Source organism: Peromyscus californicus, unplaced genomic scaffold (genome assembly GCF_007827085.1).
Source record: "Peromyscus californicus insignis strain IS unplaced genomic scaffold, ASM782708v3 Scaffold_6__1_contigs__length_162567912, whole genome shotgun sequence".
NCBI classification, from domain to species: domain Eukaryota; kingdom Metazoa; phylum Chordata; class Mammalia; order Rodentia; family Cricetidae; genus Peromyscus; species Peromyscus californicus.
The window spans coordinates 135922519-135950314 of record NW_026294584.1 but is presented as its reverse complement, the minus strand read 5'-3'; the positions used below and the strand labels follow the sequence as shown (position 1 = coordinate 135950314).

The following is a 27796-nucleotide window of genomic DNA, read 5'->3' as shown; positions in this document are numbered from 1 at the left end:
GGGGGCGGAGCATCCGGAGGGCGGGGCTGCACGAGGGGCGGGGCTAGGCCGCCACCCCCGCGGGCACGAGAAGAGGAAGGTGGCGTGCGGCGCGCTGCGCGCCTTAAAGTATCAGTCGGCCGGCGAGCCCAGCCTCGGCGTGTACGCGGCCGGTTCCCCGCGCCGCGGCGTCTGCCTGGTGAGTCCGCCCACCCTCCCGGGCGCGCCTTCGCCCTGCGTTCCCCTGCGGGGGTCGGCGCCGAGCTCAGTCTGGTATCCGTTCGGTCCTTCGCGGTGGCGGGGCGCTTGCGCCTTGGTGGAGGCGGGGTGGGGGCGCCGGCCGCCGGGTGCCACCGCGGAGCTGTGGGCCAGACACGGGAGGGCCCGGGACGCGCGCTTGGCCCTGGTCTGCTTGCGGGCCAGGCCTCCTGGTGCACCCGGGACCCCGCGGTCGCGCTCCACTGGGCAGGTGCGCGCGGCGAGGGGAAGACGGGCCCGTAGACCGGCAGGCTCCGGCGAGCGCTCTGCCGTGGCCACCCACCAAGATGAGCAAGGGACGGCTACAGCCCACAAGTGGGCCCCGCGACAGACTCTGAACCCCAACCCGAGCACAGACCTTGGGCTCCAGGGAAGGGCACCTTCCCTACATCTGTGGGCGCCTAAACTGGGAATGTGGCTGCCCCCTGCCGCGTCTCCAGTACCTGAAGTGGTTTGAAAATATGGGTAGAGACTGGCTGCTGGTGTTTTTAAAAAGTTTGTTGAATGGTTGGCCAAATAACCTTATAGGATTCTAGAAGAAATATGCAGCCTTCAGCCACCAAGTGGCTGGGCCCACAAGGATTCACTCGTTCACGCACTCATTCATTCATTTATATCCTCAACAAATGAATGTGCACCAGGGTGAGTCAGGATGGAACTGTTGTGAGTAGTTGGACTGAAAGGCCAGGTGTCATCGATTGTAGGAATGAGATTGGCCCTCATCTGATAAGCGAGTAATGAAGAGCAGACTGAGGACCCAACCCAGGCCTCCCCGACTTTCCCAGGCTACTGGTCTGGTGCCAGGCCAGGCTTGCTTGCCCTTCCTGGAAGACTGCCTTGAGACCAGATCTCGGGTGACCTAACTATGGAAGGGAGTTGCGGGGAAACCGCAAGAATGATGTGGATTTTCTTTCCACATTCCATCTCCACCCAGCCTTGACACTTCAAAGTCCCGAGTGCTCCCCTGAGCCCTTGCGCCGCGCTGTCCTGGACAAACCCTGGCAGTCGTCAGCTTTGAGTGTTCCCGCGTTCCAGAGGCTTCAACCCTTGAGAGGGCTGAGCTCTTGCAAAGTTTTGTAGGTAGGGAGAATTGTGTGTAGGTAGGCAGGAATTGTACCAATCCTCGCCTCTCCCGGCACTCTCGCCTAGGAAAGGAATGGTATTGGGGTTGGCTTGTCACAGCTGGGGTTAGCGGGCATTTCACCCACTGAGTTCAGGGGGCTCTGAAGGATGAGTTGAGGGTGTACCTGAAAAGGGGGCGATTAGGGCAGTTTGCAGAGGATGCTGGGGGAGGAGAGGCGATGTTCACAGCTTGAGGTCACCTGGTTCCTCTTATTTGCATGTAAGAATAGCCTATCCTACGGTTCAACAGTGCTGGGTGCCTGGACACAGCCTTTTAGACCTTTTGAAAGGGCGGTGTGTGCTATTTCCAGCTGCCCTTTTCCTCTCTAGTGAGAGGTTGAGGATAGGGGACCTACCTCTAGGCTGTGTTCAAGGCCACACAGCCATTGTCATCAGGGATACAGTGGAATCTGGTGGTTCCCTGGATGTGAGCTTGAGACTGGCAGTCTGTATGAAACTCCTGCTATGGGTCTGTGGTCATTGGACATTTGTTCTGTGGCTGCATCTCTGGCCACCATTTGCCAGGCTGTGGCTGTGGAGGGCAGCTAGTGTTTTGGTTCTGGCCACTCTGCCTGGCTGGCCACCCTCAGAAGCCACATATATCCTTCCCCATAGTCACAGGCCTGAAGGAGACAGCTAAATTGAAGCTGCAGGGTGGAGGGTGGCAGTGGTCAAATACCACACAGCGCTTTCTGTGCCTGGTAAGCACATGGAGGGCACTTTCTGGTTTTTCAAGACAGGGTTTCTCTGTATAGCCTTGGCTGGTCCTCGAGCTTGAATTCAACAGAGACCTGCCTGCCATTGCCTTCCAAGTGCTGGGATTAAAGGCATGCACCACCAACACCCGGCTACAAATTTATTTTTTTAGGGCAGTAGGCTGCCCAGACTAGTTTCCAACTCCTACTCAAAAGTACTTTCTTGCTGGACAGTGGTGGCGCACACCTTTAATCCCAGTGCTCAGGAGGCAGAGGCAGGTGGATCTCTGAGCTCCAGCCAGGGCTAGACAGAGAAACCCTGCCTCAAAAAACAAACAAGCAAACCAGAAAGAGTGCTTCCTGCCTCAGCCTCCTAAGTCCTGGGACTATAATGTGTACCATTTATATTAAATAGCTCATTTCATACTGCAGTAATTAGAGACTAGATTCCTTTCTTCAGATAGGTAAACTGGGCAGAGAGAGGCTAATTAATTTGCCCAGGGTCACAAAATCAGATTCAGAACTCCCAGTTCTAATTGCACTGGGGGCTTTCCCTGGCCAGGCTGCTCTTCCCACGGGAGGAGGTGTATCCATGGAGACTGACAGACCTCAGGGGTAAGGAACAGAGAATGGCCTTAGACTTGTTTGTTTTTCAGTACTCGGGACAAAACCCAGGCCTGGTCTGTGTGTGCCAGATGTGCACTCTGCCACTGAGTCAGACACCCATGCCCTTTCCTGTAGTCTCCTCTTCCCTGCTGTTGCTAGAAGGGGACAAGGCAGCCAGTTGTATGAATGGAGAAGCTGGCACTTTAGTGCCGGGAACTTCGATGTGGGGGCTTCCCCCAAGAACCATCCTGGCGGATGTCCACAATTTACGGTTCTTACTCTCTTACTTGTCTCCTTGTGTTTTCACTGGTCCAAACAGGAGGGATATTTCAGACAAAAGGGTAATAGTATCTGTCTGAATGAACTAAAAAGCAATCATTTCTCGAGGTGCTGCCATCTTGAAAATTGAATTCTTAGCTGGCTTTATGGGTGCTTGTCTTCATGGACATACCTGCTGCAAAAAAGAAAGCAATCAAGAAAGGAAGAACCAAAAAACAAACAAAATCAAAAAAAGGGGGGGGGGGGCTGGGTGTGGTGGCGCATGCCTTTAATCCCAGCACTCGGGATCTCTGTGAGTTCAAGGTCAGCCTGGTCTACAGTTCGAGATCCAGGACAGGCCCCAAAACTACACAGAGAAACCCTGTCTTGAAGAAAAAGAAGAGGCCATGTGCTTTCTTGGCATTATGCCTGGAAGGGTGTGGAGAGCCCTGGCGGCAGCCCTGGCCCAGGACTGGGCTTGGTGGAAGTAGAGCAGCCAGATGTAGGGGGGTTGCCCATCTGTGTGTCTTGGGACACACCCCAGCTCACAGTGTAAGTGCCTTTTTGCAAAACTTCTTGCAAAACTTCGTGCTTGTTTTCTCTGGCCTGGAAGCATCTCCTGGCCTATAGTGAGTCTGTTCCCACCAAGATGGCCCCAGCAATGACTGAGGCAGGTCTGTGCTGCCTTAGGCTAGGGTTGTCTCCTTCAGTGATGAACCTTCTTTGTTTTGTTTTCATTTTCGGAGACAGGGTCTCATGTATCCCTGTTTGGTTTCCACTGTGTGGCTGATAATGACCTCAAACTCCTGATTCTCCGACTTCCATCTCCCCGAGTGCTGGGATGACAGGCGTGCCACCACACATGCGCTAAACCTTCCTTCAGGGGCAGTAAAAGAATAGAACTGAAGCCTGGGTGGGTGCTGGCTGATCTTGGGAATTCCAAGTGAGGGAGATTGGGAGAGTCCAGTTTGTCTGATCAAGAGCCGTTGGTTGCCGGCGTTTACCTGAGCCAGCAGTAATGATCCTGTGTCTCGTGTCTATATTTGGTCTAGTTTTCATAACTAGTGCATACATACATGTTTCTCCTATAATGGGGCTACTCCCAATAAGCCTACCATAAGTTGAAAAAGATTACAAGTTGAAAAGGCATTTCGTACACCTAAGTACACTATGTTACCTTAGCCCACCTTGTGTGTCCTCAGAACAGACAGCTAGCCTTCCAAGGGGTGTGTGTACCCCATGGGGACAAAGGGACCACTGCGATGCTGGATACCTAGAGATCCTGGAACCCACCAAAGCAGCCCTGCTCTAAGTGAGGACCTAGAAAACCTTTGCCTGGACTTCTGTGGGAACTTTCCAACAGGCTTTTCCTTATCAGTCTTGGAAAGGTGGGTTGGGGCTATGTGACATCATCCGGAAGAGGCCTCCAGAGCCCACCACGCCTCCTCAGTCTGGCATCTTGCCATCCTCTCTTATACCATAGACCTAACTTCCCTTGAGTTCCAGATAAGGCTAGGCAAGTCTCCGGCCAAGACATGGCCTTGTTCTTCCATGAATATCTTCTAGACACAGGGAGACCACACTCCACGGGCCTTACTGGGCTGACTGTGGGGAGCATGGCCCCCAGGCGCATTTCTCATTAGGCAGGGCGGTGGTGCTCTTACCTGTCGTCCATCCTGCTTTGTCCCCTTAACAGACGAGGAAAAGGTTGCTTTCCTCTGTGGTGTGGGAGACAGGAAAGTGCTGTTACCCAGGGCAGGCCCACGGCCAACTCTGGCCCTTGAGCGTAGTGCAAGCGTCCAGTCATCTCTTCATTGTATTCTCTTCTGGCCTAGGCACCCCGTTCCCTCCAGGACCAAAGCATGGGGGTGGGAGCAGAAGGCAGAGGGCAAAGGCATACAGACACTGCAGAGTGGCCTCTGAGACATCTGTCTGCCCCCCTGCCGGCTCACCCGTGGGACATCTGACTCCCTTTCTGGCCATCTTGCCCTGCCCAGTGCTGAGATCTTTCAGAAGCCCAGGTCCTGGGCAGGGAGGGAAAGCAGGGGACTGTCTTAGAGGCTTCAGGCATCCAGGATGGCCAACTTCTGAGGGCCTGGTGGAGCCACAGGGTACACAGGCCCTCTCTCATGCCACCCCACTGCTGTGGGATGTTCTGTATGGCAAATATGTTGCTCTGATTGGTCAATAAATAAATCACTGATTGGCCAGTGGCCAGGCAGGAAGTGTAGGCGGGACAAGGAGGAGAATAAAACTGGGAAGTGGAAGGCTGAGAGAGAGACACTGCCAGCCGCCACGATGACAAACAGCATGTGAAGATGCCGGTAAGCCACGAGCCATGTGGCAAGGTATAGATTAATAGAAATGGATTAATTTAAGCTGTAAGAACAGTTAGCAAGAAGCCTGCCACGGCCATACAGTTTGTAAGCAATATAAGTCTCTGTGTTTACTTGGTCGGGTCTGAGTGGCTGTGGGACTGGCAGGTGAGAGAGATTTGTCCTGACTGTGGGCCAGGCAGGAAAACTCTAGCTACACCCCACAAGTGATGGAATAGCCCAAGTTCCAGGGTACACAGGCCCTCTCTCATGACACCCCACAGGTGATGGGACAGCCCAAGTTCCAGGGTACACGGGCCCTCTCTCATGCCACCCCACAGGTGATGGGACAGCTCAAGTTCCAGGGTACACGGGCCCTCTCTCATGCCACCCCACAGGTGATGGGACAGCCCAAGTTCCAGGGTACACGTGCCCTCTCTCATGACACCCTTCAGCTATATTTGCTTTTTTTCCCCCTTGGCAGAGCTATGGTTAAATGCAGAATCTTTTGCCTGCTAAGCAGTGGCTCTACCACTGAGCTCTACTCTTGTTCTAAAACCATTGTATGGCTAGTGTGATGGCTGGTGTCTATAATGCCCGCACTCAGGAACCCAAGGCGGGAGGCTGAGAACAAGTTCCAAAGCAAGCTAAACTTGTCTCAAAAAGCCCAGATAAGGGCCTAAAGATATCAGAGTAGTTAGTTCAATGCCATAAACCAGGCACAATGGTTTACATCTGTAATCCCAGCACTCGGGCAGCGGAGGCAGGAGGATCAGAAGTTAAGGTCATTTTTACCTGCATATCAAGTTCCAGGCCAACCTGAGGTCCATGCTGGGCAAGCATTCCAGTAGCTGAGCTGTGTCCCAGTCTACATATATGGGTGTTTGCCCACACTGCTTTCAAGCCTGGTACCCATGGAGGCCAGACGAGGGTGTCAGATCCCCTGGAACTGAGGTAGCAGATCACTGTGAGCTGCCGTGTGGGTTCTGGGAGTCAAACCCAGGTCCTCTGAAGAGCAGCCAGTGCTGTTGATATTTGGGCCGTCTCAGGTCGGTGTTCTTTTCTGTTTCACGTAATCATTTTGTTATGGGACACACCGGAGCAGGCATATGGAAATCAGGTGAGAATTTCCTGAAAAGTCCTTCCATTATGTGAGTCCTCGCGGTTAAATTCAGGTCGACAGGCTTGGTACTCATGTCTCTAGCTGCGGAGTCATCTCGCCGGCCACTTCCATATTCTTGCTGCCTGTCCCTTGTCAAATGCTGTGTAAAAAATTTTCTCCCTAAGTTGGCTTTGAAACCACTGTGCAGGTCAGGCTGTCCTCAAACTTAAGGCAGTCCTCCAGTTTCAGCTGCCCAAGTGTTGAGATTACACACTATCTTCTTATACTTTTTATCTTCCTGGTAGTATCTTTTGAATCATAGAAGGTTCAAATTTTGAAGACTAATTTATAGAATTTTCTCTTTTGTTACTTGCCTCTGGGCTGTGTCTTAGGTATTGCTTAGTATGAGGGAATTGAGATTTTTCTCCCATGCTCTCTTTTTAATTTTTAAATTTTATTTTAAAAATTATGGGTGTGGATGTTTTGATTGCATGTATAGACGTCTGTGCACCATCTGTGTGGTGCATCGGGTGACCTCAGAGGCCAGAAAAGGGCATTGTATCCCCTGAGACTGGAGTTACAGTTGTGGGCCACTCTCAGATACTGTGAATCAAGCCCAGGTCTTCTGGAAGAGTAGCCAGTACTCTTTAACTGCTGAGCCACCTCTCTGGTCCCCAGTGTGCTCTTTAAAGTGTTACAGGTTAGCTCCTACACTGAGGCTTATCTTTTTTTTTTTCTTTTAAGAATTTGTTTTTTGAAGCCAGGTGTGGTAATGCACACCTTTAATTCCAGCAATCTGGAGGCAAAGGCAGGTTGCTCTCTGTTGAAGGCTAGCCTGGTCTACATAGTAAGTTTGAGGACAGCCAGAGCTATATAATGAGACTGTCTTTAAAAAAAAAACAAAAACAAAAAAAACTACTATTCGGGCTGGAGAGATGATGGTTCAGTGGTTAAGATCACTGGCGTCTCTTCCGGAGGACTGGTGGGTGATTCCTGGCACCCACATGGTGGCTCTTCACCCTCCGTAACTCCAGTTCCAGGGGATCTGACATCCTCTGCTGGCCTCCATGAGTACCAGGCACATGTGATGAGTACCAGACACAGAGATACATGCAGGCCAAACACCATATACACGAAATAAAAGTAAATAATGTGTTAACCTTTAACGAACCTTTCTGTGTAGCTTCAAGTCATCTCCTGGCACCTCCAACACCCCGAACCATTTCAGCTCTTCTGAACTTGGCTTTCACCAAGACAGACTGCTAAGGGAGTGTGCCAGGATGCCAGAGAAGCCGGCTCATGCCACCTCATGGTGGGACAGCTGCGCTCTTGTTTGTGGTATCATTTGACCCTGTCTGCTCACTGACAGTTGGGCTCACTTCCTCTTAGGTGACTCAGAACAACTTTGTTAGAGTGACCTGGGTTTGTCTCCGGAAGTAGATCCTCTGGATGCCCTGACCCAGTGTGTCCTGTGATTGCTAATGCTACCACAGCACCCCGAAGTTTCCCTGTCTTCCTGAGTCTGGACAGTATGTCCATGGCCAATGTTTGTCTGATAGGAAAGACCTCTATCATTTTTTTTTTTCAAATGTATTTACTTTTATGTGTCTGTTTCCTCTACATGCCTGTCTGTGTGTCACATGTGTGTCTGGTGCCTGTGGAGGCCAGGAGTCAGATCCCCTGGAACTGGTGTGGAAGACAACTGGGAGCCACCATATGGGCTCTGGGAGTCAAACCCAGGTCCTCAGGAAGAGCAGCCAGTTCTCTTCATTGCTGAGCTCTCTCTGCAGCCCTCCTGGCGTCTTTGGTATGAGATGTTTTGAGATCTTTTGTATGCCATCAGGCAGAGGTTCGGATTCATGCCTTTGCTTAGGCATAGTTGGTTGTTCCAGGGTCGTTGATTAAAACACTGTTCTTTCCCCTGGCGGCGGCTTCCCAGTCAGCAGTTGAGGAACCATCGATGGATGGTTGTTAACCAGGCCCACACTGTCATGACTCTCTGGTGTTATAGTGAGTTTTGAAATCAGGAAGTAAAAGTCTGTCTACTTTGCTCCTTTTCAAGATTGGCTATTTTTGAAAATGTCCTCTGCATTCCCTTATGAATTTAGGAACTGCTTGTCATTTCTGCAGAAAATGCCAGCTGGCGTTTTTATAGGAACTGTACTGAATCTGCAGATCGTGTGAGGAGTGCTGTGGTCTTCCAGCATGGTGTCTTCCCATCCATGACAGGTGCTAGCCTTTTATTTTTTTTCCTCTCAGCGGTCTTTATAGTTTTCATTTAGTGTCCAGGCCTGACACTTGTATTAAATTTATTCCTATTGTAAATGTTTTGTATGTGTGTATTAATTTTTTTTCCACAGCACTGGGATTGATCTCAGGCTCTTGGGAGACATGTGTTCTACTGTGCAGCCCAGGTCTTTCTATTTCTTGGTGCCATAATAGTCATTTAATTTTATTTTGGATTATCAGTGGTGTATAGAAAAACAGCCCTACGGTGCTCTCTTCTCTGCTGCCTTGCTTTCCTAGAGAGTTAGTTCTGGTAGCTTTTTTAGTGGATTCCTTGGGTGATGTTTGTCAGATCAGTATGTTCAGGGGCATGCCAGTAGATTCCAGCGTGCAGCCAGGCTTGAAAATGATCGAGTGAGCTGGGCACCACAGCACGTGTGTGACATCCCGGTACCTGGGAAGTAGAGGCAGTAGTGGGACTTGCTGACCAGTGTGTCTGGCATCCCTGTCTTCCATTTTGGGTTTTGTCTTGGTCCGTGACTGGTACATGACAGATGAAGTGGTCTCCTTGTTGGCACATCAAGGATTCAGTTTTATGGTCTTAACATTTGTTCATCATGTGAAGGGTGGCACATCTGTTCTCTGTTGAGAGAGCACCTGTCGCAGGACTGTTTTCTCTTGAGTGATTCCTTAGTCTCTTGAGCTCAGTTGAACTTGGTTTTGTGTCCAGTGGTGTAGCTGGAGAGTTTTCTCTCTGGGTCCCGCCAATCCCCAGCAGTCTGACACCCCATTTATAAAATGAACACACAGATACTTATATTATTTAAACTGTTTGGCCTAATGACTCAGGCTTCTAGCTATCTAGTTCTTACATCTTAAATTAACCCATTTCTATAAATCTGTACCTTGCCACGTGGCTCGTGATTACCGGCATCTTCACATGCTGCTTGTCATGGCGGCGGCTGGCAGTGTCTCCCTCCGCCTTCCTGTTCTCCCAATTCTCCTCTCTGTTAGTCCCGCCTATACTTCCTGCCTGGCCACTGACCAATCAATGTTTTATTTATTAACCAATCAGAGCAACACATTTGACATACAGACCATCCCACGGCACAGTGGGAAGAACAGCATTTGTTATCTGGACCTATGAGTTTGGGTCTCTCACCCTCTCCCTCCTGACCCCCCTCTCCTGTGTGTGTGTGTGTGTGTGTGTGTGTGTGTGTGTGTGTGTGTGTGTGTGTGTGTGTGTGTGTGTGTATGTGTGTATGTGTGTGTACACGCTCACTGCTTAGTCTTTTTTGTAAACTTGACACAAGCTAGAGTCATATGGGAAGAAATAACCTCAGCTAAGAAAATGCCTCCATCAGATTGGCTTGTAGGGAAGCCTCAGGGGCACTTTTTTGGTTGATGATTGATGTGGGAGGGCCCAGCTACTGTGGACAGAGCCACTCCCAGGCAGGTGGTCCTGAGTGCTGCAAGACAGCTGGCAGAACCTATCAGTAAGCAGCATTCCTCCATGGGCTCTGCATCAACGCCTGTCTCAAGGAACTCGTGCCTTGAGTTCCTGCCCTGACTTCCCTCAGTGATGGGGCGTGACCTGAGAGTTGTAAGCTGAAATATGTATTTTCACCCCCAAGTTGTTTTTTGGTCAAGTGTTTTATTACAATAGAAAGTAAAACACATCCTCCCCCGCCCAAACTCCCGTGGTGAACCCAGGGCCTTGTGCATTCTAGGCAGCCTTATTTTGTATTTTTTAAGACAAGGTCTCATTAAGTAGCCTAGGCCAGCCTTGAACTTGTGATTCTCCTGCTTCAGCCTTTTGAGTAGCTGCTAGGTTTGTTCTTGACCACAGCTGAAGCTGGTGCAGGAATCCTCGGCTATAGTTGAGAAGGGCTTTGCCTCTCATGAATGTGAGAAGTTGCTCTAATCATTGGGGTTTCGGCTCTCGAGAGAGTGTCTTCTGCTGGAGCAGCACTATCTGGATGAGTTACATATACAAATCACTCGGGATCTTTTTAAAAATTGTGCTTCTACATTTGGAATATGAAGGAAAAATTGGAGTCATGGCAGTGCATCAGCTATTTTAGGGTTTTTGTTTTTGTTTTTTGATGCAGAGTTGTGAACTGGGGGTCTTGCTCATACTGAGCATGTCCTCTGTTACCCAATTCTAAGGGGAAAAAAAGCAAAAAGCCTCTAATAGAAAAAAACTCAGAAAAGTTTTAAGATGCTGAGCTCACATAGTTAAGATATTACAAAAATTAGCTATACATTTTATCTACCTATCTCCCCCTTTTACATTTCTACAGGTTTACTTGTGAAAGCAGCTAATATTTCTCTTACATACTATTTACCTGTAAGTTTGTGTTCAGATAATTTAATCACTATTCTTTTTGTGGGTGGTGGGGAGGGCTCCTGCTCCCTAGCTGACCGAAGTCCCATGTCACCTCCTGAACCGCTGAGATTGCGGCTGTGACATTGCACCCAGCTTCAAACTGAAAATTAAAATAAACACTTCTGCTATGTAACTTTGGCTTGTCTGGAATTCTGTGTGGACCAGGCTGGCCTGAAACACACAGAGATCGGCCTTCATCTGCCTTCAGAGTGCTGGGATCGAAGGCATGCACAACCACACTCAGCCTAAAAAATACTTCTTGACTCATCTGAACCCACTGAAACTGTTTTGTTTTGTTTTTTACTTTTTTCATAGGATAGGGGCGCATATGTGTATGAGTGCACAGAATGTGGTTGATGTGGGGAATCTCAATTAGGTAAAAATTTTCAAGTGAGCCCTGACCCTGTAGGAGAGACTCCTGTCTCTGCCTTCAGAGGCTGGAACTGTTGGCAGGCCGCCACACCCACCCAGCGTTTAGGTGGATTCTGGGCATCCGAACTCAGATTCTCACACTTGAGACACCTTCCTACTCCCTGAAAACTTACTTTATTTCCTTTTTAAAACCGGAAATTTTTAAATTTCTGACTGTCCTGAAACAAACAACACCACTTCTGCTTGCGTTGTCTGAGACGGGGTCCCTCTGTGTCGCTTTGGAGCCTGTCCTGGAACTCACTCTGTAGCCCAGGCTGGCCTCAAACTCACAGAGCCCTCCTCCCTCTGTCTCCCCAGTGCTGGGATCAAAGGCGTGCACCACCACATCTGGCGCCCGAAAAAATTTTAAACACTGTATGTATTTTTATTTTACTTATTTATGGCCAGGCATGGTGGTGTACACCTTTAATCCCAGCACTCAGGAGGCAGAGGCAGGAGGATCTCTGTAAGTTTGAGGCTAGATTGGTCTAGGTAACCAGTTCCAGGCTAGCCAAGGCCACACAGTAAGATTCTGTCTCAAAAAAAAAAAATTGATGACTTCATACATACATACACACACACACACACACACACACACACACACACACACACACACACACACACACATACACATACATATATATATATAAAACATTGTTTGATCATTTGCTGGTTTTTCTTATTTAATGGGATGGTTCCAGGGGTGTCCCTGTGTTTGCCCTGCTGTGTTCCCCATGCTGGGCTAACCCTGGAGCTCAAGGGAGCCCCCGCCTCAGCCCCCCAGTCCCTGGGACTGTAAGTCCACACCCCTGCAGCAGGCTTATGGAGTCAGTTAGGCCTCGCTGGTTCTTTGAAAAGGTGTCCGGGCTGGAGAGATGGCTCAGCCGTTAAAGGCTAGGCTCACAACCAAAAATATAAAAGGTGTCCAGTCTGGGATTTCCTGGACCTAAAAGTCATATCCCAGTGCGTAAAGACATTTGCCCGGCAAGCCTGGTGACCTGCAGTTTGATCCTTGGAGCTTATGTAGAGGTATAAAAAGATTACTGACACCACAGAATTGGGCCCTGACCTCCACACATGCTACGGCATATGCCACCCCTCTCATGCTCACCTGTGAGCTCTTACAGGAAGTAACTTTTGCAGCTGCATGTTGATTGGCTTTTAGACAGCAGTGGGGACCGGGGGAGGGGGAAACAGAACGTAAGCTAGCTGCTTATGAAACAGTCAAGGTGGTGTCATTAATGGGTAACCAAGCCTCTTCTCGGTGCATGAGTTCCTGTTTTAATCGAATCGGCCGTCCTGCTGCCTCCGGTTTCAGACAACACTTGGTGTTTATTGTTTTCTAGTATTAGACCCTAGATTTAGAAAAGAAACTTTGTTTATTTACTCATTTATATTTTGCATGCTGGGGATGGAATTCTCAGGGCCTTGCTCATGTTGGCCGGTGTTCTACCATCAAGCTTTGTTCCCAGCCTTTTCAGGCTCTTTACACCTAAAGCTATGTTGGGTAACCCTAGAAAATCTCAGATTTGACCATTTGTCTTGTAAAAAGAAAAAGAAGGGAGGGCTGGAGAAATGAGTGCTGGGAACTGAACCTGGGTCCTCTGGTGGGGCATCCGAGCCATCTCTCCAGCCCCCTTTAGTGTGTGTGTGTGTGTGTGTGTGTGTGTGTGTGTGTGTGTGTGTGTGTGTGTGTGTATGTGTCTGTGTCTGTGTGTGTGTCTGTGTCTGTTTGTGTGTGTGTCTGTTTGTATGTGTATGTGTCTGTGTGTGTGTCTGTGTGTGTGTGTCTGTATCTGTGTGTGTGTGTCTGTATCTGTGTGTGTGCATGCATGCTTGTATGGATTGCCCACGGAGGCCCATTAGGACATCAGATCCCCCTGGAGCTGGAGTTACAGGTGGTTATGAACTACCTGGCATGGGTTCTGAGAACCGAACTTGGGTCCTCTGGAAGAGCAGGAAGCACTCCTAACTGCCAAACCATCTCTCCAGTCTCCAACCAGCCCCTCAAGGCATACTTTGTTTTCAGGTTGTTGAGCATCTAGCCCAGGGCCTCAGGCATGCTGGGCAGTGCTGAATCTTGGGTCTTTTAACTGTCATCCCCTTTAGGGTATTGCTGCTCTGTAGACGGCAGATGTTAATGCAGGCATTTTCCACAGACCAGCACAGGAACTTCACCCAGGGAAGGCCACTCTCGCCTTCCAGCTCCTGGCAGTCTTGCAGGCGGCTACAAATTCTTCTAGTTCCCATCGTCTATGCTTCTTCAACTCTTGAATGATTTTTATTCATTTATTTATTTATTTTTATGGAGACAAGGTCTCATGTAGCCCAGCCTGGCCCAGCCTAAGTGCAGTAGAGGACGACCTTGAACTGTTTTTTTTAATTATTTATTTTATATGCACTGGTGTTTTGCTTACATGCATGTCTGTGTGAGGGTGTCACATCTTGGAGTTACAGACAGTTGTGAGCTGCCATGTGGGTGCTGGGAATTGAACCCTGGTCCTCTAGAAGAGCAGTTGGTGTTCTTAACCGCTGAGCCATCTCTCCAGCCTCCAACCTTGAACTTCTGATCATCTCCTGCTCTACTTCCTGAGGGCTTCCTGCATGTGAGACAGGCAGTCCGCCAACGGAGCTGCATCTTTAGCCCTTGGCAGTTTTAACAAGGCACTGTGTTGTGGGTTTTTGTTTTTGTTTTTGTTTTCTGTTGAGTAATGAGTTAACATTTGTTCATTTAAAAAGATGGAAAACTCGCCGGGTAGTGGCAGAGCCAGGAGGATCTCTGTGAGTTCGAGGCCAGCGTGGTCTACAGAGCGAGATCCAGGACAGGCACCAAAACTACACACAGAAACCCTATCTCGAAAAACCAAAAAAAAAAAGTTTGGGCTGGGGATTTAGCTCAGTGGCAGAGCGCTTGCCTAGCAAGCACAAGGCCCTGGGTTCGGTCCTCAGCTCTGAAAAAAAAAAAAAGATGGAAAACTCAAGGCTAGAAAGCACTGGCTGCTCTTCCAGAGGACCCAGGTTCGATTCCCAGCACCCACATGGCAGCTCACAACTCTGTAATTCCAGTTCCAGGGCACCTGACACCCACGGCAAAATACCAATGCAATAAAATTAAAGAATTTTTTTTAAAAGATGGAAAACTTGTTATGTTTTTCTGGCTGTTTCTTGGGCGTTCATCAGCCCTAAATCTGGGTGGCTTTTTCCTCTCTAGATCTTGTCTTGGTGGCATTCTGTGTTCTGCTTTGTAGCCCCTGGCACCTTGGACACTTGGTGAGTGAATGAGTGGGTGCCTCCAGTGGTATGACTTTCTGCGTAGTGGTTAGTGATCAGTTGTGTAGATAAACCTCAGCAGGGGGGCATGTGGGACACACAGACACCCAGATCTATGTGTAACTGCACTCAAGTGCCGGGCCGTCTTCCCGCCTGGTGTGGCCTGTGTCTGCACTTCAGACATGTGGGAGGGGGGCTTTCGTGAGGTTCAGAGTGCTCAGCTACTTCAGGACATTTGGCTTCCATGGTACAAGAGAAACTCTTGGGGCCCCGGGAGAGTGAGGGGGTGTCTGAGTAGACCCATTGTCTGTTCATCTCACTGGTGACCCTTCTGGCCCAGAAAGGCAGCTCTCCTGCCCCAGACTCCACCTGGTGGCGTCTGGAGGAAGTGGCCTCTGCTGTGGCCGTGACTGAGCGCCAAGACCACGGTGAGGTCTCGCCCTCGCTTTCACACCCGTGTCTAATGCTTCTGGAGGTGATGGGAAATGTCGAACAAGGTGGCTTTTTAAATATTCTTTCTGTCTATTATTGTATGTATGTTGTGGGGGCGGGGCACACGGTGCGGAGGTCAGAGGAGCCTGGAATCGGTTCTCCTTCGACCTTTCACATTATTCCAGGCTGGAACTCAGGTCAACCGGTTTGCTGGCAAGCACATTCCGGCCTGTTCCTGGGAGTAGCTTCTTGAGGAACCCCCACACTACTGTCCATAGTAGCCATAGTATTTGCATTTTCGATAACAGTGTATACAGTGAATGGACATCTTCGTTAACATTTAAACAGAGGTTCAGCTGTTACTGGAGCTTTGCTTTTGGGGTTTTTGGTTTGTGTTTGTGTGTGTGTGTGTGTGTGTGTATGGTTTTTGTTTGTTTGTTTGTTTGTTTTTGTTTGTTTTTTGAAATAGGTTTCTCTGTATAGTCCTGTCTGTCCAAGAACTCGCTTTGTAGATCAGGTTGGTCTCGAACTCGGGGATCTGCCTGCCTTTGTCCCAAATGGTTGGATTAAAGGCGTGCGCCAGCACACATGGCTATTACTGAAACTTGTAATTTCTAAACTTGAATGGGGCAAATGGCGTTAGTGTAATGTCATCAGTGCCCACCGGAAACGCAGGCTGAAGAAGTAGCAGCCACCCCTCAGATGGAGGACCAGGTGCAGGCTTGACTCTTTCTGGATCAAAAAGTATGGTCATCTTCCAGCCGCTTGCCTGCAAAGATGGGCGGGCCTCTGCTGGTTGCGGGTGGGAGGTGCCTCCTTACCCTGGACCTTGGCCTTCACATTTCCTGTGGTGTCAGTGGGCTCCACCTCTAGGGTGATGGTCTTGCTGGTCAGAGTCTTCACCCGGATTTGCATTTTAACCTGATGAAGGTGATGAAACTGTGGAACACCTCAGAATGCCTCGTCATAAGACCCCACACCAGACAAAGCCGCTTGGCTGGACATACGTCTTGTCTTTTCTTTTTGGTTTTTGTTTGTTTGTTTGTTTGTTTGTTTGTTGTTTTGAGACAGGGTTTCTCTGTGTAGTTCTGGCTGTCCTGGAACTCACTCTGTAGCCAGGCTGACCTCAAACTCAGAGATCCTCTGCCTCCCAAGCACTGGGGTTAAAGGCGTGCGCCATAGATGGTGTAGGTGGCTGTTCCTGAAGCAGGGCCCCTGTGGAGCCCATCAGGATGCAGGACGCTCCCACTGCCCGGCTGGACATACTTCTTAAATTCAGTTCTTCAGTGGCTTTGGTCCAATCAGTGTGTGGTGGGTCAGAAAACTTGAGTGACAGACACATTTTACCAGCCAAGCTGTCTTGCCGAGCTCAGAATGATCCTCCAAACTGTTTTCTTCCCATGAAGTCGGAATACACGCTGTCTGCTCGGCTTCATTGTGTGGGTGGAAAGGGGAAATGGGCAGGTGCTGTTGGCAGGCCCTGATCCTATAATGTAGATGCTCTGCAATCTTGCAGGTGAATGTGACTAGCTGGAAACCTGACTGACTAGTGTGAGGACTAACTATAGGAATTTGTGTGGGATGTGCTGGTTGGCCTGACCACTGTGAGTAGCAAAATTTGGAGAACTGGCCTGGGGTTGCCCAGTGAAGCACCAGCTGAGGCTCTAAGGAGGAAGCCTGCAGACCTGACTGACTGGGTTGCTGCTCTGGTTCTGTGTGGAGAGCAAGCAAGGAACCCGGGCTGAGAGCCAGTGGTGGTGGGTGGGTATGACCTCAGCTGCAGGGAGGGGGGGGGGGGACGTCTTGCATCCTGAGGGGCCACAGGGCATTGCTTCAGGGAACAGCCACCTACCCATCTGGATGTCTTCTTTCAGGTTGTTCCCTGGACTCGGGAGGCGGCAGCGCTTGGAGCTGCACAGGTTGAGCCATGGACTCTCAGGTTAGATTCCGGCATCTTTCCATTTTGTTCTTCCTGGATGTTCCTGTTCATGATGCAACCTGATCCCTCATTTGACAGGTCTGCGGAGATTCACCTCAAATAGCCAACAGAATTGGTCTCCATTGGCACCCGACAGGGGCTTGGTGTGGAGTGGGGAATGGTCCTTCCAGAAGGATGGAATGACATGACTGTCAGCCTGTAGACATGGCGGGGGCAACACAGACTAGTTGTATGAACAGAAAAGACCTGGACTCTCACTTGCCCCAGTGAGGGGCTGAACTGGCTGGCCGTGGGCGATAGTGGTCTCTGGGTCTCCTGACGTCTCCCCTTCCAGTCAGCCACAGTCTGCTGCAAGGCTGTTGTCTGCTGCTGTCCTGCAGGGCCCTTAGAGAGTGCCTCTCTCCTGTGGTCCTCCTCCCCCGGGGGCAAGGCTGGATGAGATTCCTCCTGCTGCAAGGAAGTTAGGTAGCTTGCCCAGTGCCCGCAGGGTTGAGGCCACAGTGAAATGTTGACATTTTCTCTTTATCTTGGCATTTGACCCCGCCCCCCATCAGAATTTATATTTTATTGTAGATGTTTTTGACTTTCTGAATTTTTTTATTCCAGCTTGGTATGGTAAAGTAACGTAAAGTTAGCATTTACTACATCTATTAAGTGCACAATTGAGGGCCATTAAGTGACGTAATTTCATTTCTAAACTTTCTTGTACTGTAGGGACTCATGGTACAGGCATTGCTGTCTGAGTGCCCTACCCAGTGCTCCTCTCCAGTGCTCCCAAGTGCTCCTCCCCAGTGCTGCTTCCCAGTGCTCCTCCCCAGTGTTCCTTCCCAGTGCTGCTTCCCAGTGCTCCTCTCCAGTGCTCCTCTCCAGTTCTCTCCAGTGCTCCTCTCCAGTTCTCCCCAGTGCTCCTCCCTAGTGCTCCTCCCTAGTGCTCCTCCCCAGTGCTCCTCCCCAGTGCTGCTTCCCAGTGCTCCTCCCCAGTGCTGCTTCCCAGTTCTCCTCTCCAGTTCTCCTCCCCAGTTCTCCTCCCCAGTGCTCCTCCCCAGTTCTCCTTCCTAGTGCTCCTCCCCAGTGCTCCTCCCCAGTGCTGCTTCCCAGGTGTTGCTTTGGACACACTGTAGATCTGCAGTGAAGAGCAGAGAGGCCTGTGAGCAAGACCCTCCCTGCCAGCTCTGGGGGCTCTGATTTTGCACACCTGCTCCTGAAGTAGAACAGGGTAAAGGCAGAGTCTGACCAACCTGGGTCAGCCTGCCAAGACCATCCTGGGCTCGTGAAGGGAATGATGGAGAAGAAGTGCTTGTTGCTGGGAACAGAGCCAGTGCCATCAGACTCAGCTCTGTGTGTAAAGAAGGACGGAACTGAAATGATGACATTGCCTGGCTTCCCTGAGACAGTGTGCAGGCCTTACCCTTGAAGCTGCTTCCCCAGGGGGTTTTTCAGGAGGCCTTCTGTGGAAGGTGACTAGATCATCCCTTGGTGTCTGCAGGTTTTGGTAGTTGGGGAGGGTTGTTGTTGGTTGTTTTTTACTCTTTGGAGGGGCCTGCCACCCAGTTCCCAAATAAATCACTCGGAGGTTTCTTCTTACTTATAAATGTCCAGCCTTAGCTTGGCTTGCTTCTTGTCTGCTTTCCTTAAGTTTAAATTATCCCATCTACCTATTGCCTCTGGGCTTTTCCCATTCTCTTACTTCTGTAAATCTTTCTCTTACTCCGTGGCTTGCTGTGTAGCTGGGTGGCTGGCCCCTGGAGGCCTCCTCCTTCTCTGGCTCTTTTTTTTCCCCCCAGATTTCTCCTTCTATTTATACTCTCTATTTCTCTCTCCTGCCTCACTGTTGGCTGTTCACCTCTTTATTAGACCATCAGGTGTGTTACACAGGCACACTAACACAGAGTTAAACAAATGCAACATAAACAAAAGTAACCCACCTTAAATACTATTCTGCCACAGAGGGTACTGCAGAATGTGCCTCCACCCCTGGGCCTCCTACTGGAGCATTTGGATCCTCAGAGTTGCTGGTTCTTACAGGCAGTGAGCCTCAGGCCCGCCTGTGCCCTGACCCAGGCTTCCATGAGCCTTCCTGACTCCGTTTTCACCTTAGGTCAGCAACGGCTCAGGACTGGAGGCTGAGCACATCACAGACCTGCTGGTGTTTGGCTTTCTCCAAAGCTCCAAGTATAATTTCCACCAAGAACTGGAGGCGCTGAGTCAGGAGCTGCCCGTGGAAGTTTACCTGGATGCAGACTTCGAGGACGAGCTGCAGACCGATGGCGGCCGGGCCAGCCGCTCCTTCTACCAGGGAAGAATAGAGCCAGGTAGGCCCCGGCCTTGTCCCCTTCACCCCATATCTAGGCTTTACTGCCCCCCCAAGGTTTCAGGGAGCTTTGGGGCTCAGTCTGTAACCCTGCATTGTCAGGTTCTTAAATGTGTGCGTGTCATGTGACTTGTCTTCGGTCTGTGCTTGACTGCGTCATGTCTAACTCATTGTCCCGCTTCAGGACTAATTAGAAAGCTCCTCCTTCTGAGGAGTTCTGAGTTCTCTCCAGGTCTGGACCAATAACAAAACGGGCTTTTTACCATAGGTCCCAAGCAGTTACAGTGTGGTGTAGCCAAAGACTGGATGCTGCTGGAGCTTTCATAACTCAGCTGCCACCAGCTTCAGATTGGGAATTTCAAAGACCTAGGGAGTTTTGAAACCTAGCAAGGCTGGCCTTGCCATTCAGATCTGGGAGGGCTAGGACATTGCTAGTCTGGTCCCAGCCTCCAAGCGACTCTAACACAGCTCCACAGGACCTTGTGTAGGCTAGCTGAATTCTGAGTCCAGCTAAAACTCCTGCCTTTAGTCATTTTTGCATTCTTTCAGAAACCTTAACATATGTGACTTGCTATTACCTTAAGAGATAACCAGAGCACAGAAGTATTCTGACCCTCGTTTCCAGATAAGGAAACCGAGGCACAGCAGAGGGAAATGAGTAGCCTCAGATCAAACTGCTCATCCTTCAGGAGCAGGACTCAGCCGAGCTGTCCCTGAACCATGCGGTCTCACTCCCTGATGAACCTGTGTCACTCTGGCCACATCTAGACTTGGTCTTTCCCTGACCTGAGCCCTGGGCTCCCTTCGAAGCCTCTGTTTAATGTATCTCTGTTCCGGTGCTGTTTGCAGCAGGGGGGTGGGACTTTCCTAAAGGCTGGGGTGTGCCACGTGCTCAGAGCACTTGTTGGTAGTGTGCACGTTGGCATTATGTGAGAAGTTCTTCAAAATGCGCGGGCCTGGGGCTCTGCCCGGCCAGTGTGTTCCTGAGCTGGAGACTGCTGGATGACTTTTTTAAAAACTTCGTGTCTGTCTGGGTATGGGGTATGCACATGTCCTAGCATTCGGATAGAGTCAGAGTTGGTTCTCTCCTTCCACCAAGTGGGTCTGGGGATCTAACTCAGGTTGTCAGGCTGGGCAGCAAGCGCCCCTGAGCCAACTCGCTGGCCCTCGGTTGACGTTTGATCCTGGTTCGAGTCACTGCTCTGTAGGCCTCCAGGACCTCCAAGCCCTAGACTGAGGCCTTCCAACCCTGCAGGCCAGGGGCTGGAGATGTAGGTCAGAGGTAGAGAGTGCCTAGCCTTTCTAAGGCCCTGGGGTTGTCGCAAGCAAGCAAACCAAAGAGAGCTGACCTTTCAAGCTGGACTTGGTACCTGCTGCTAAGCAAGCCCAGCTTCCCTGATCTCAGGCAGAGGCTGCGCCGCCCCGGAGTGGTTGTGAGGGAGACTAGCGACTGGTTTCGCCTTTTTTTTTAATTCTCTTTTCCTCTGGTTAATTAATGTTTTTGACACAGGGTCTCACTGTTACCTGGCTAGCCTGAAACTTGTGTAAGTCTTTCCCTGCTTCTTTCTGCCTCGGTCATGCCTTCCGACGCCAAAGCCTGGCTAAACTGCAAGGGTGTCAGGAAAGGAGACTGTGGGGCTGGCACTTGGTCTCACCGAGGCCTGGGAGAAGTCTGGTCTGACTGGGAGAGGGCAGAGTAGAAGCTTCAGCGAGTGAGTGAGCAGAAGGAGGAGTGACATTGTCACAGGGAACCAGAAGCCCGGTGACATGTCACTCAGCAGAAGTGAGCGAGCACTGGAAAGGCCTTGGAGAGCAGTGTGGTGCGTCTAGGACGTGCAGCGACTGAGCGAGGGCCAGGCATTCGCTGCGTGGAGAGCGATTGCCCCGCTTGTGAGGCCGAGTCGCCATGAAAGCCGCCGTGAGGGCGAGAGCACAGGACAGAGGGAAGCCCTCTTTCCCTCACTCCAGCGTTGAGTGCGTGGGGCCTCTCGCCACTTCCTTAGAGTGAGTCCCCCTTAGACCCAGCTCACTGTACCCCTCCTGGTTCTGAGATACAGGGCAAGCCTGCATTGTGAGGCCCAGTTTGACGGCTGCCTGAGGGGGGAGCTTGTCCCTGTCAGGAAGCCAGAGGGGTTCAAACAAAAACTCAGTGATATTTACTGAGCACTTTTTAGGAGCTACGTACAAGTTTGTGATTTATTCATTCACTCATTCATTCACGAAATTACCTGCTGGGCACCAACTATATGCCACTCATGCATTGCTCTTAAGTGTTGGGTATCTGACAGTAAACCAGAAGATTTTGAAATTAGTTTTCCAGGAGCTGGAGAAAGGGCTGGTGATTAAGAGCACGTGTGACTCTTGTGGGGACCCAGGCTCAGTTCCTTCATGCACGCGGTGGCTCACCACTCTAGTTCTGGGGCATCCAGCGCCCTCTCTGACCTCCGTGGATACCAGGCACAAGAGTGGTACACAGACATAAAACACGCGTACCCATAAATAAATTCATCTAAACAGAATTACAGGCTTTCAGAAGCCTACGTTTTAGCCGTTGTGTCAGACAATAGAAACAGATGAAAGCGCGTGGTAAGTGCCAAAAGAAGAAGGGGAGCAGACTGGACAGAGACCGCCGCCGCCGCCGCACAGTAGGACCAGGCAGTGGAGGGCAGGGCAGCATGGGGAAGCGGCGGAAGGACAGCTTTCGAGGAGACACGGCAGGACAGCCCCAGTTAACAGTGCCCCGGGCCTTTCCAGAGTTAGGGGGCTGGGAAACCCCACTGCTGCCCTGTGAGGAGGTAAAGGATGCGTGGTCTCCGGGCAGCGTGTGGCAGAGCGGGGACTCAGATGCCGCTGCCGGCTCAGCCCCTTCCCTAGGCCCAGGCTGGTCCCAGGCTCATCTCCGCGGTGCATCCGGGGATGCCGCAGCTCTGGGCCTTTTCCCGGCGGCGGCAGCAAGTGGTTCATCTGGGACAGACCTGCTTCTGCAGCCAGCTTCTGCTCCTCGGGCCTTCTGGGACTCGGCCGTGACTGGCCTCACAAGGGCGTGTGGAGGTGGGAAGTGGCAGGCAGCTGTGGACCAGGACCATCACTGAATCTTGTTTGTATCTGCTGCCTGCATGTTCAGATTCCGAAAGTCAGGAGGAAGTCATCCAGAACATTGCCAGGCGTCTCGCCCAAGTAGGCGATGAGATGGACCACAGCATCCATCCCACACTCGTGAGACATCTGGCGGCTCAGTTCAGGAACGTCAGCCTCTCAGAGGAAGTAAGTATGTGACTCCAACCCCCCAGCTCCTCCTCTAGGGCGCTTGGGAAGTGTGGGGACGGTCTCCTTTGCAGAGCCAGAGTCTCTCAGGAAGTGAGTCCTGTCCTTGACTGCCACCAGCATGGTAATCAGTTGAGATGTGGGATCCCTTAAGTCAGAGTCCAGAACTTAGGGGGAAGCCTCCAGAAAGAAGACCAAAATGCCTGATTACAGAAAGACTCGGTCTTCGCTTTGGAGAGTCAGATGAAGACGCCAGGGGAGGCCTTGAAGTCATCTTCCCAGAGTGACTGTGTGACCTGTGCCTCTGCCTGGCTTTGTGGTTACAATCGGCACATAGAAACTGACAAGACTCCTCTTGCTTAGTACTGTGAAGGACCCAAAGCCTGTTCCTCGGCACTTTGTCCTTCCCCAAGGAGAGAGAGAATACCAAACCCCGAGGCTGTGAAATACCTGGCTCTGCAAGGGACGGAGGAGGGGGATTCTCTTCTTTTTTGAAAAAATAACTCACTTAGGTTGATCTTATGTGTGTTGGTGTGAAGGTGTCTGTTGCACAAATCCTAATTGGTCTTATAATAAAAACCTGGAGACAGATATCAGGGTAAATGCCGAAAGATCAGAGGAAACAAGCCACAGCCACTTCTCACCTCGCCAACTCCTCAGCTGAAAGCCAAGATCCTGTCTCCACGAATCCTCAGACTGAATGCTCCTGAGTCCTCAGCTGAAAGGGCGTCAAACTCCTGTCTCCTCCCGCCTTATATTCCTCTCTCTGCCCAGCCATATCACTTCCTGTCTCAGCCTCCCTAGTGCTGGGATTAAAGGCGTGTGTGCGTCCCACATACTGGGAGCAAAGGCCTGTGATCCCAAGTGTTGGGATTAAAGGTGTGTCTGGGATTAAAGCCACTGCCGGCTCTTTTAAAATGGATTAATCTTGTGTAGTCCAGGGTGGCTTTGAACTCAGAGATCCAGATGGAGTCTCTGCCTCCTGAGTGCTAGGATTAAAGGTGTGTGCCACCACTGCCTGGCCTCTGTTTAATCTAGTGGCTGGCTCCTCCTCTGGTCTTCAGACAAATTTTATTTGTTAGAGTGCAAACAAAATAATCACCACAGGTGTCAGATCCCCTGGAATTGGAGTTGTGACAGTTGTGAGGTGCCATGTAGGTGCTGGGAATTGAACTTAGGACCTCTGGAAGAGCAGCCAGTGCTCTTAACCTCTAAGCCATCTCCTCAGGTCTTGTGGTCTAGTGTCTGCCTTTCCCACATGAAGGAAAGATAACATGTAGCCCCTAAAGCTAAGCACACCAGTAAGATGAGCCTCAGCCATCCTCGTGAACATCCATCCTCCTGTAAGAATCTGACTGCCGGGAGCAACTCAGTGGTGTGTGCACATGCTGCTCAGTGAGCGCGCTCTGGTCCGTGCCCAGGCCCCTCTCCACGGCCTGTGGGGACTGAACTCCCCACCATTCCCTCTGCCCAACACTCTTGGCCATTTAGTGACCGCTCCCCTCTGAAAGGAAGGACATCAGTAAACTGTCTTCTTTCTTGTGCAGGACAGGAGGAACTGCCTGGCCAAAGCCCTTGACGAGGTGAAGACGGCCTTCCCTAGAGACATGGAGAATGAAAAGGCCATGCTGATAATGACCTTGCTGTTGGCCAGAAACGTGGCCAGTCATGCGCCGTCCTTGCTCCGTGATGTCTTCCGCACGACAGTGAACTTTATTAACCAGAATTTATTCGCCTATGTGAGGAACTTGGTTAGAAATGTAAGGACCAGTGACACCAGCCCCTGGCTTCTTGGGGATCCTGTGGTCCCTGCCGGCTTGCCTACCCTATTCTCTGGACTGTTCAGAACCCAGCAGAGCCTTCTGCTGAAGTCCCTCCCTCCCCCTCCCCCTTCTGACTGACTGAAGACTGACTGTTCAGCTAAGGGGCAAAGGTGTTGGGATCCAAGCAGGGTCGGGGACATGGAGTGGCAGGGACAAGGACAACGGACAAGGGCTCAGCTCTCGGGCTACTCCGTACTGTCACAGACCTAAGCATAGGGGTGTGTGAACGTGTGTGGGGGTGCCCATGAAAGCCAGAGGTCATTATCAGGTGTCGGCTTTTATCTTCTGTCTTTTTGAGTTGGGGTCTCAGTGAAGCTGAGGCTTGTCATTTAGGCTAAGCTAGCTGGCCAGTGAGCCCTGGGTGCTCCCCCCCACCCCGGCCTTCCCGGCCCTGGGTTAGACTAGCACCTCCACTTGGTTTTGGTTTATATGTATTGGTGCACCGCCTGTGTGCCACGTGTGTGCCTGACGCCTGCAGAGGCCAGAAGAGGGTGTTGGATCCTCGGGGACTGGAGTTAGAGGTGGTTGTGAGCAGCCACGTGGGTGCTGGGAATCAAGCTAGGGTCCTCTGCAAGCACAGCCAGCGCTCTTAAGCGCTGACCCATCTCTCCAGCCTCCAGACCGAGTCTGGTTTTCACATGGCTGCTGGCCATCCAGACTCAGCTCATGCCTGCAGGGCAGCTCACTCAGCCATCTCCACAGCCCCAGGCGTAAGAGAAGTCATCAGAAATTGACTACATTTATTTATTTGCGTGGGGCATGTGTGTCCGGCATATGTGGCAGTCAGAAGACAGCTTGTGGGCACGGTTCTCTCCTCCACTGTGTGGATCCCAGGAATTGAACTCGGGTCCTCATCAGACTTGGCAGTAGACACCTTTACCCGCTGAGCCATCCCACTAGCCCATAATGTAAATTCTTTAAAAGTGTGCTTCCCAAGGATGATGGAGAGAAACTAGTAAGGATAATAAATGACTGCGAGGAAGGCTGTCTAAGCTCTTCAGTGACCTGAGGACATGCCCATTGCCAGGGCAGCCATGAGTTTTGATTTTGGTGGTGCTGGGATAATTCTAGGGCCTTGCGCATGCTCAGGAAGAGTGCTTACACCAAGCTAAGCCCAAGTGGAAGCTAGATGGGATAGATCTAACCTATAATAATATTTGTGACCTCTCCCTTTTGGGGGAGGAGGTTGTTTGTTTATTGGGGGAAGGCAGAGTCCACACTCTAATCCAAGATGGCATGGAATGCAAGACAGTCTCCCTGCCTCAGCTCCCTGAGTGCTGGACTACAGGCCTGCCCCACCACACGTGGGTCAGTGGTGCTGGGGATTAAGCCCAGGTCTCTGTGTGTCAGGCAGGCATTTTGCTGAGCCCCAGCCAGAGTGCAGCGCTTGTGTTCTAGAGCACTGAATCCTAGAATGAACTGACTCTGCTGCTCTTGTCTTAGGGGATGGACTGAAGGACGCCTGCAGTGACTGGCTGGAACCCAATACGGCAAGAACGGTGAAGCTGCCTCCGAAGGAACCGTAGCCATGTAAACAGATGTCGGAGTGAGGACAGGTCTCTATTTTCAGGACAGTGTTTTGAGCTGGTGACTCACTTAAGATTTCTACATTGAGGTAGTCTAATGAAGATGCCAGCTTGCTTGTATCTGAAGGTCTTACGCCAGCTCCTGCATCCACACCATGTACCTTTATTTTATCAGCTGTATGGGTTCCTACTTGGAAATTAAATTTAAAAGCAGGTTGTAAGGCAGAAAAACTTATTTGTAATGTGAAGTTACTGTTCACGAGAGGCCAGCTTTGGGACGTTGTCTTGCCCATGCAGGCGGGCTTCTGTTTCAGAAAGGTGTTAGGAGGGGTGCCCTGGCCCAGGAGGGAGAATTCCACCCAATGCAGGGGACGTCTCTGTGCTCAGAAGGCCACAGCCTTCCTTTGTAAAAGGCAATGAGGTCTGAGACTTCGATTCTGCTCTCAAATCATGGGAAGTGCTAAGCAGCCCTCCCCGCACTACCCATACCCAAGGGCCTAGCTGTTTCGGGGACAGTTTCCTAAAGCTTTCTATTCCAGGGGGGACCAACTGAGTTGTGCACACACCTCATCTGTGTGATGTCAGCTATGACAATCAGGTTCTCGCCAGGGAACACATCACACAAGGAACAGCTCAAGTGCCGGAGTCAACCGAATGCGTAGGAGAGAGGTCTGCCAGCCAGTCATCAACAGGGGCACTGTCACCTGCCATGTGCACGCAGGGCAGCGGGCCACCGTCTCAGTCAGGTTCACAGAGGCAGTGTCCAGTCACGGCCGATAGATTCTCTTGGTGTAAAGCAAAATTGCCATCCTCTCTCCTGGGCCAGCGTTCTAGAAAGATTCCAGTATCAAGGCCAAATGCCCTCCTTCACTTCTGTATTTCAGAGACAAGGTCTGACTGTCCATCCTCAAACGCAGGGTGGCTCTGCTAACTTTCCTAATGCTGGGATTGCAGGCGTGAGCCTCCACTACCTGCTAAGTGTTCCAATCTTGAATGCATCCCTGCCATGAGGGCTTGGTGGATCATGGAAATGGGTGGATTTTTCTTTAGTAACACGATCCTTGTGTGGGTATAAGTGACAGATGATTTTAATTCAGGGACTATTTTTCATTCTGTTCTAAAAATATGTGAATTGATTTAAGTGATAGAAACTTGTTTCTTTAAAATAAAAGGCTTTCTTCTCTAAAAGATGGTTGCATAGCGACATCTCCCAGATGATCTAGTACATCCGAAGGTCCAGCACAAACGCAGGTGTTTGAGGTCACAGTTCCTAAGCCTGGCTCTATTCCAGCGACTTGACTAGCTCTGCTCACTGGGAGCTGAGATGTGGCTTTGAATGCCAGGATCGTGCTTTCAGAACTGAGGCAAACCAAGAATGCATATACTTAGACTACAAAACAGACTGTCTGAACTAACCCCCAATGGCAAGAGGATTGAACAAAAAAATGAGTCACCGGTTATCATAAAGTTCCATTTTATTGTCACCTCCAGGGTGTGTCCCCCCAAGACATTGCTTCTGACTGAAAGCACGGTTTGTAGACTTGAATTTTGTCACTTTCCCAGAGATAAAGAATAGATTGGGCACAAAGTAGACAACAGGAAGGGAAAGGAGCCAGAACAATTCACAACAATGAATTTAGCAAGTCAGAGCTGACTGGAAACGGGTGCTGCCTGAGTAACATGCTTATGCTACTTTCCTTTTTTTTCCTTTGAGACAGAGTTGTTCTGTATAAAACTCTGTAGACCAGGCTGGCCTCGAACTCACAGAGAAGCGCCTGCCTCTGCCTCCCAAATGCTGGGATTAAAGGCGTGCGCCACCACACCCAGTGCTAATTTTACTTTTTAAAGATAGGATCTCATGTATTAAAGC

The 27796-nt window shown here is 50.6% G+C and overlaps 1 protein-coding gene across 1 annotated transcript; it reads left to right on the top strand.

Moving 5' to 3' along the window:
* The first annotated feature begins 65 nt into the window (after positions 1 to 65).
* Positions 66 to 27116, top strand: Bid (BH3 interacting domain death agonist). The gene is made up of 6 exons (XM_052721468.1): positions 66 to 178; positions 16938 to 17002; positions 19101 to 19314; positions 22438 to 22577; positions 24125 to 24337; positions 25844 to 27116. Exons 2-6 carry the CDS (start codon positions 16991 to 16993, stop codon positions 25853 to 25855), a joined length of 591 nt encoding a protein of 196 aa, XP_052577428.1. The 5' UTR covers positions 66 to 178; positions 16938 to 16990; the 3' UTR covers positions 25856 to 27116.
* Positions 27117 to 27796: the final 680 nt, after the last annotated feature.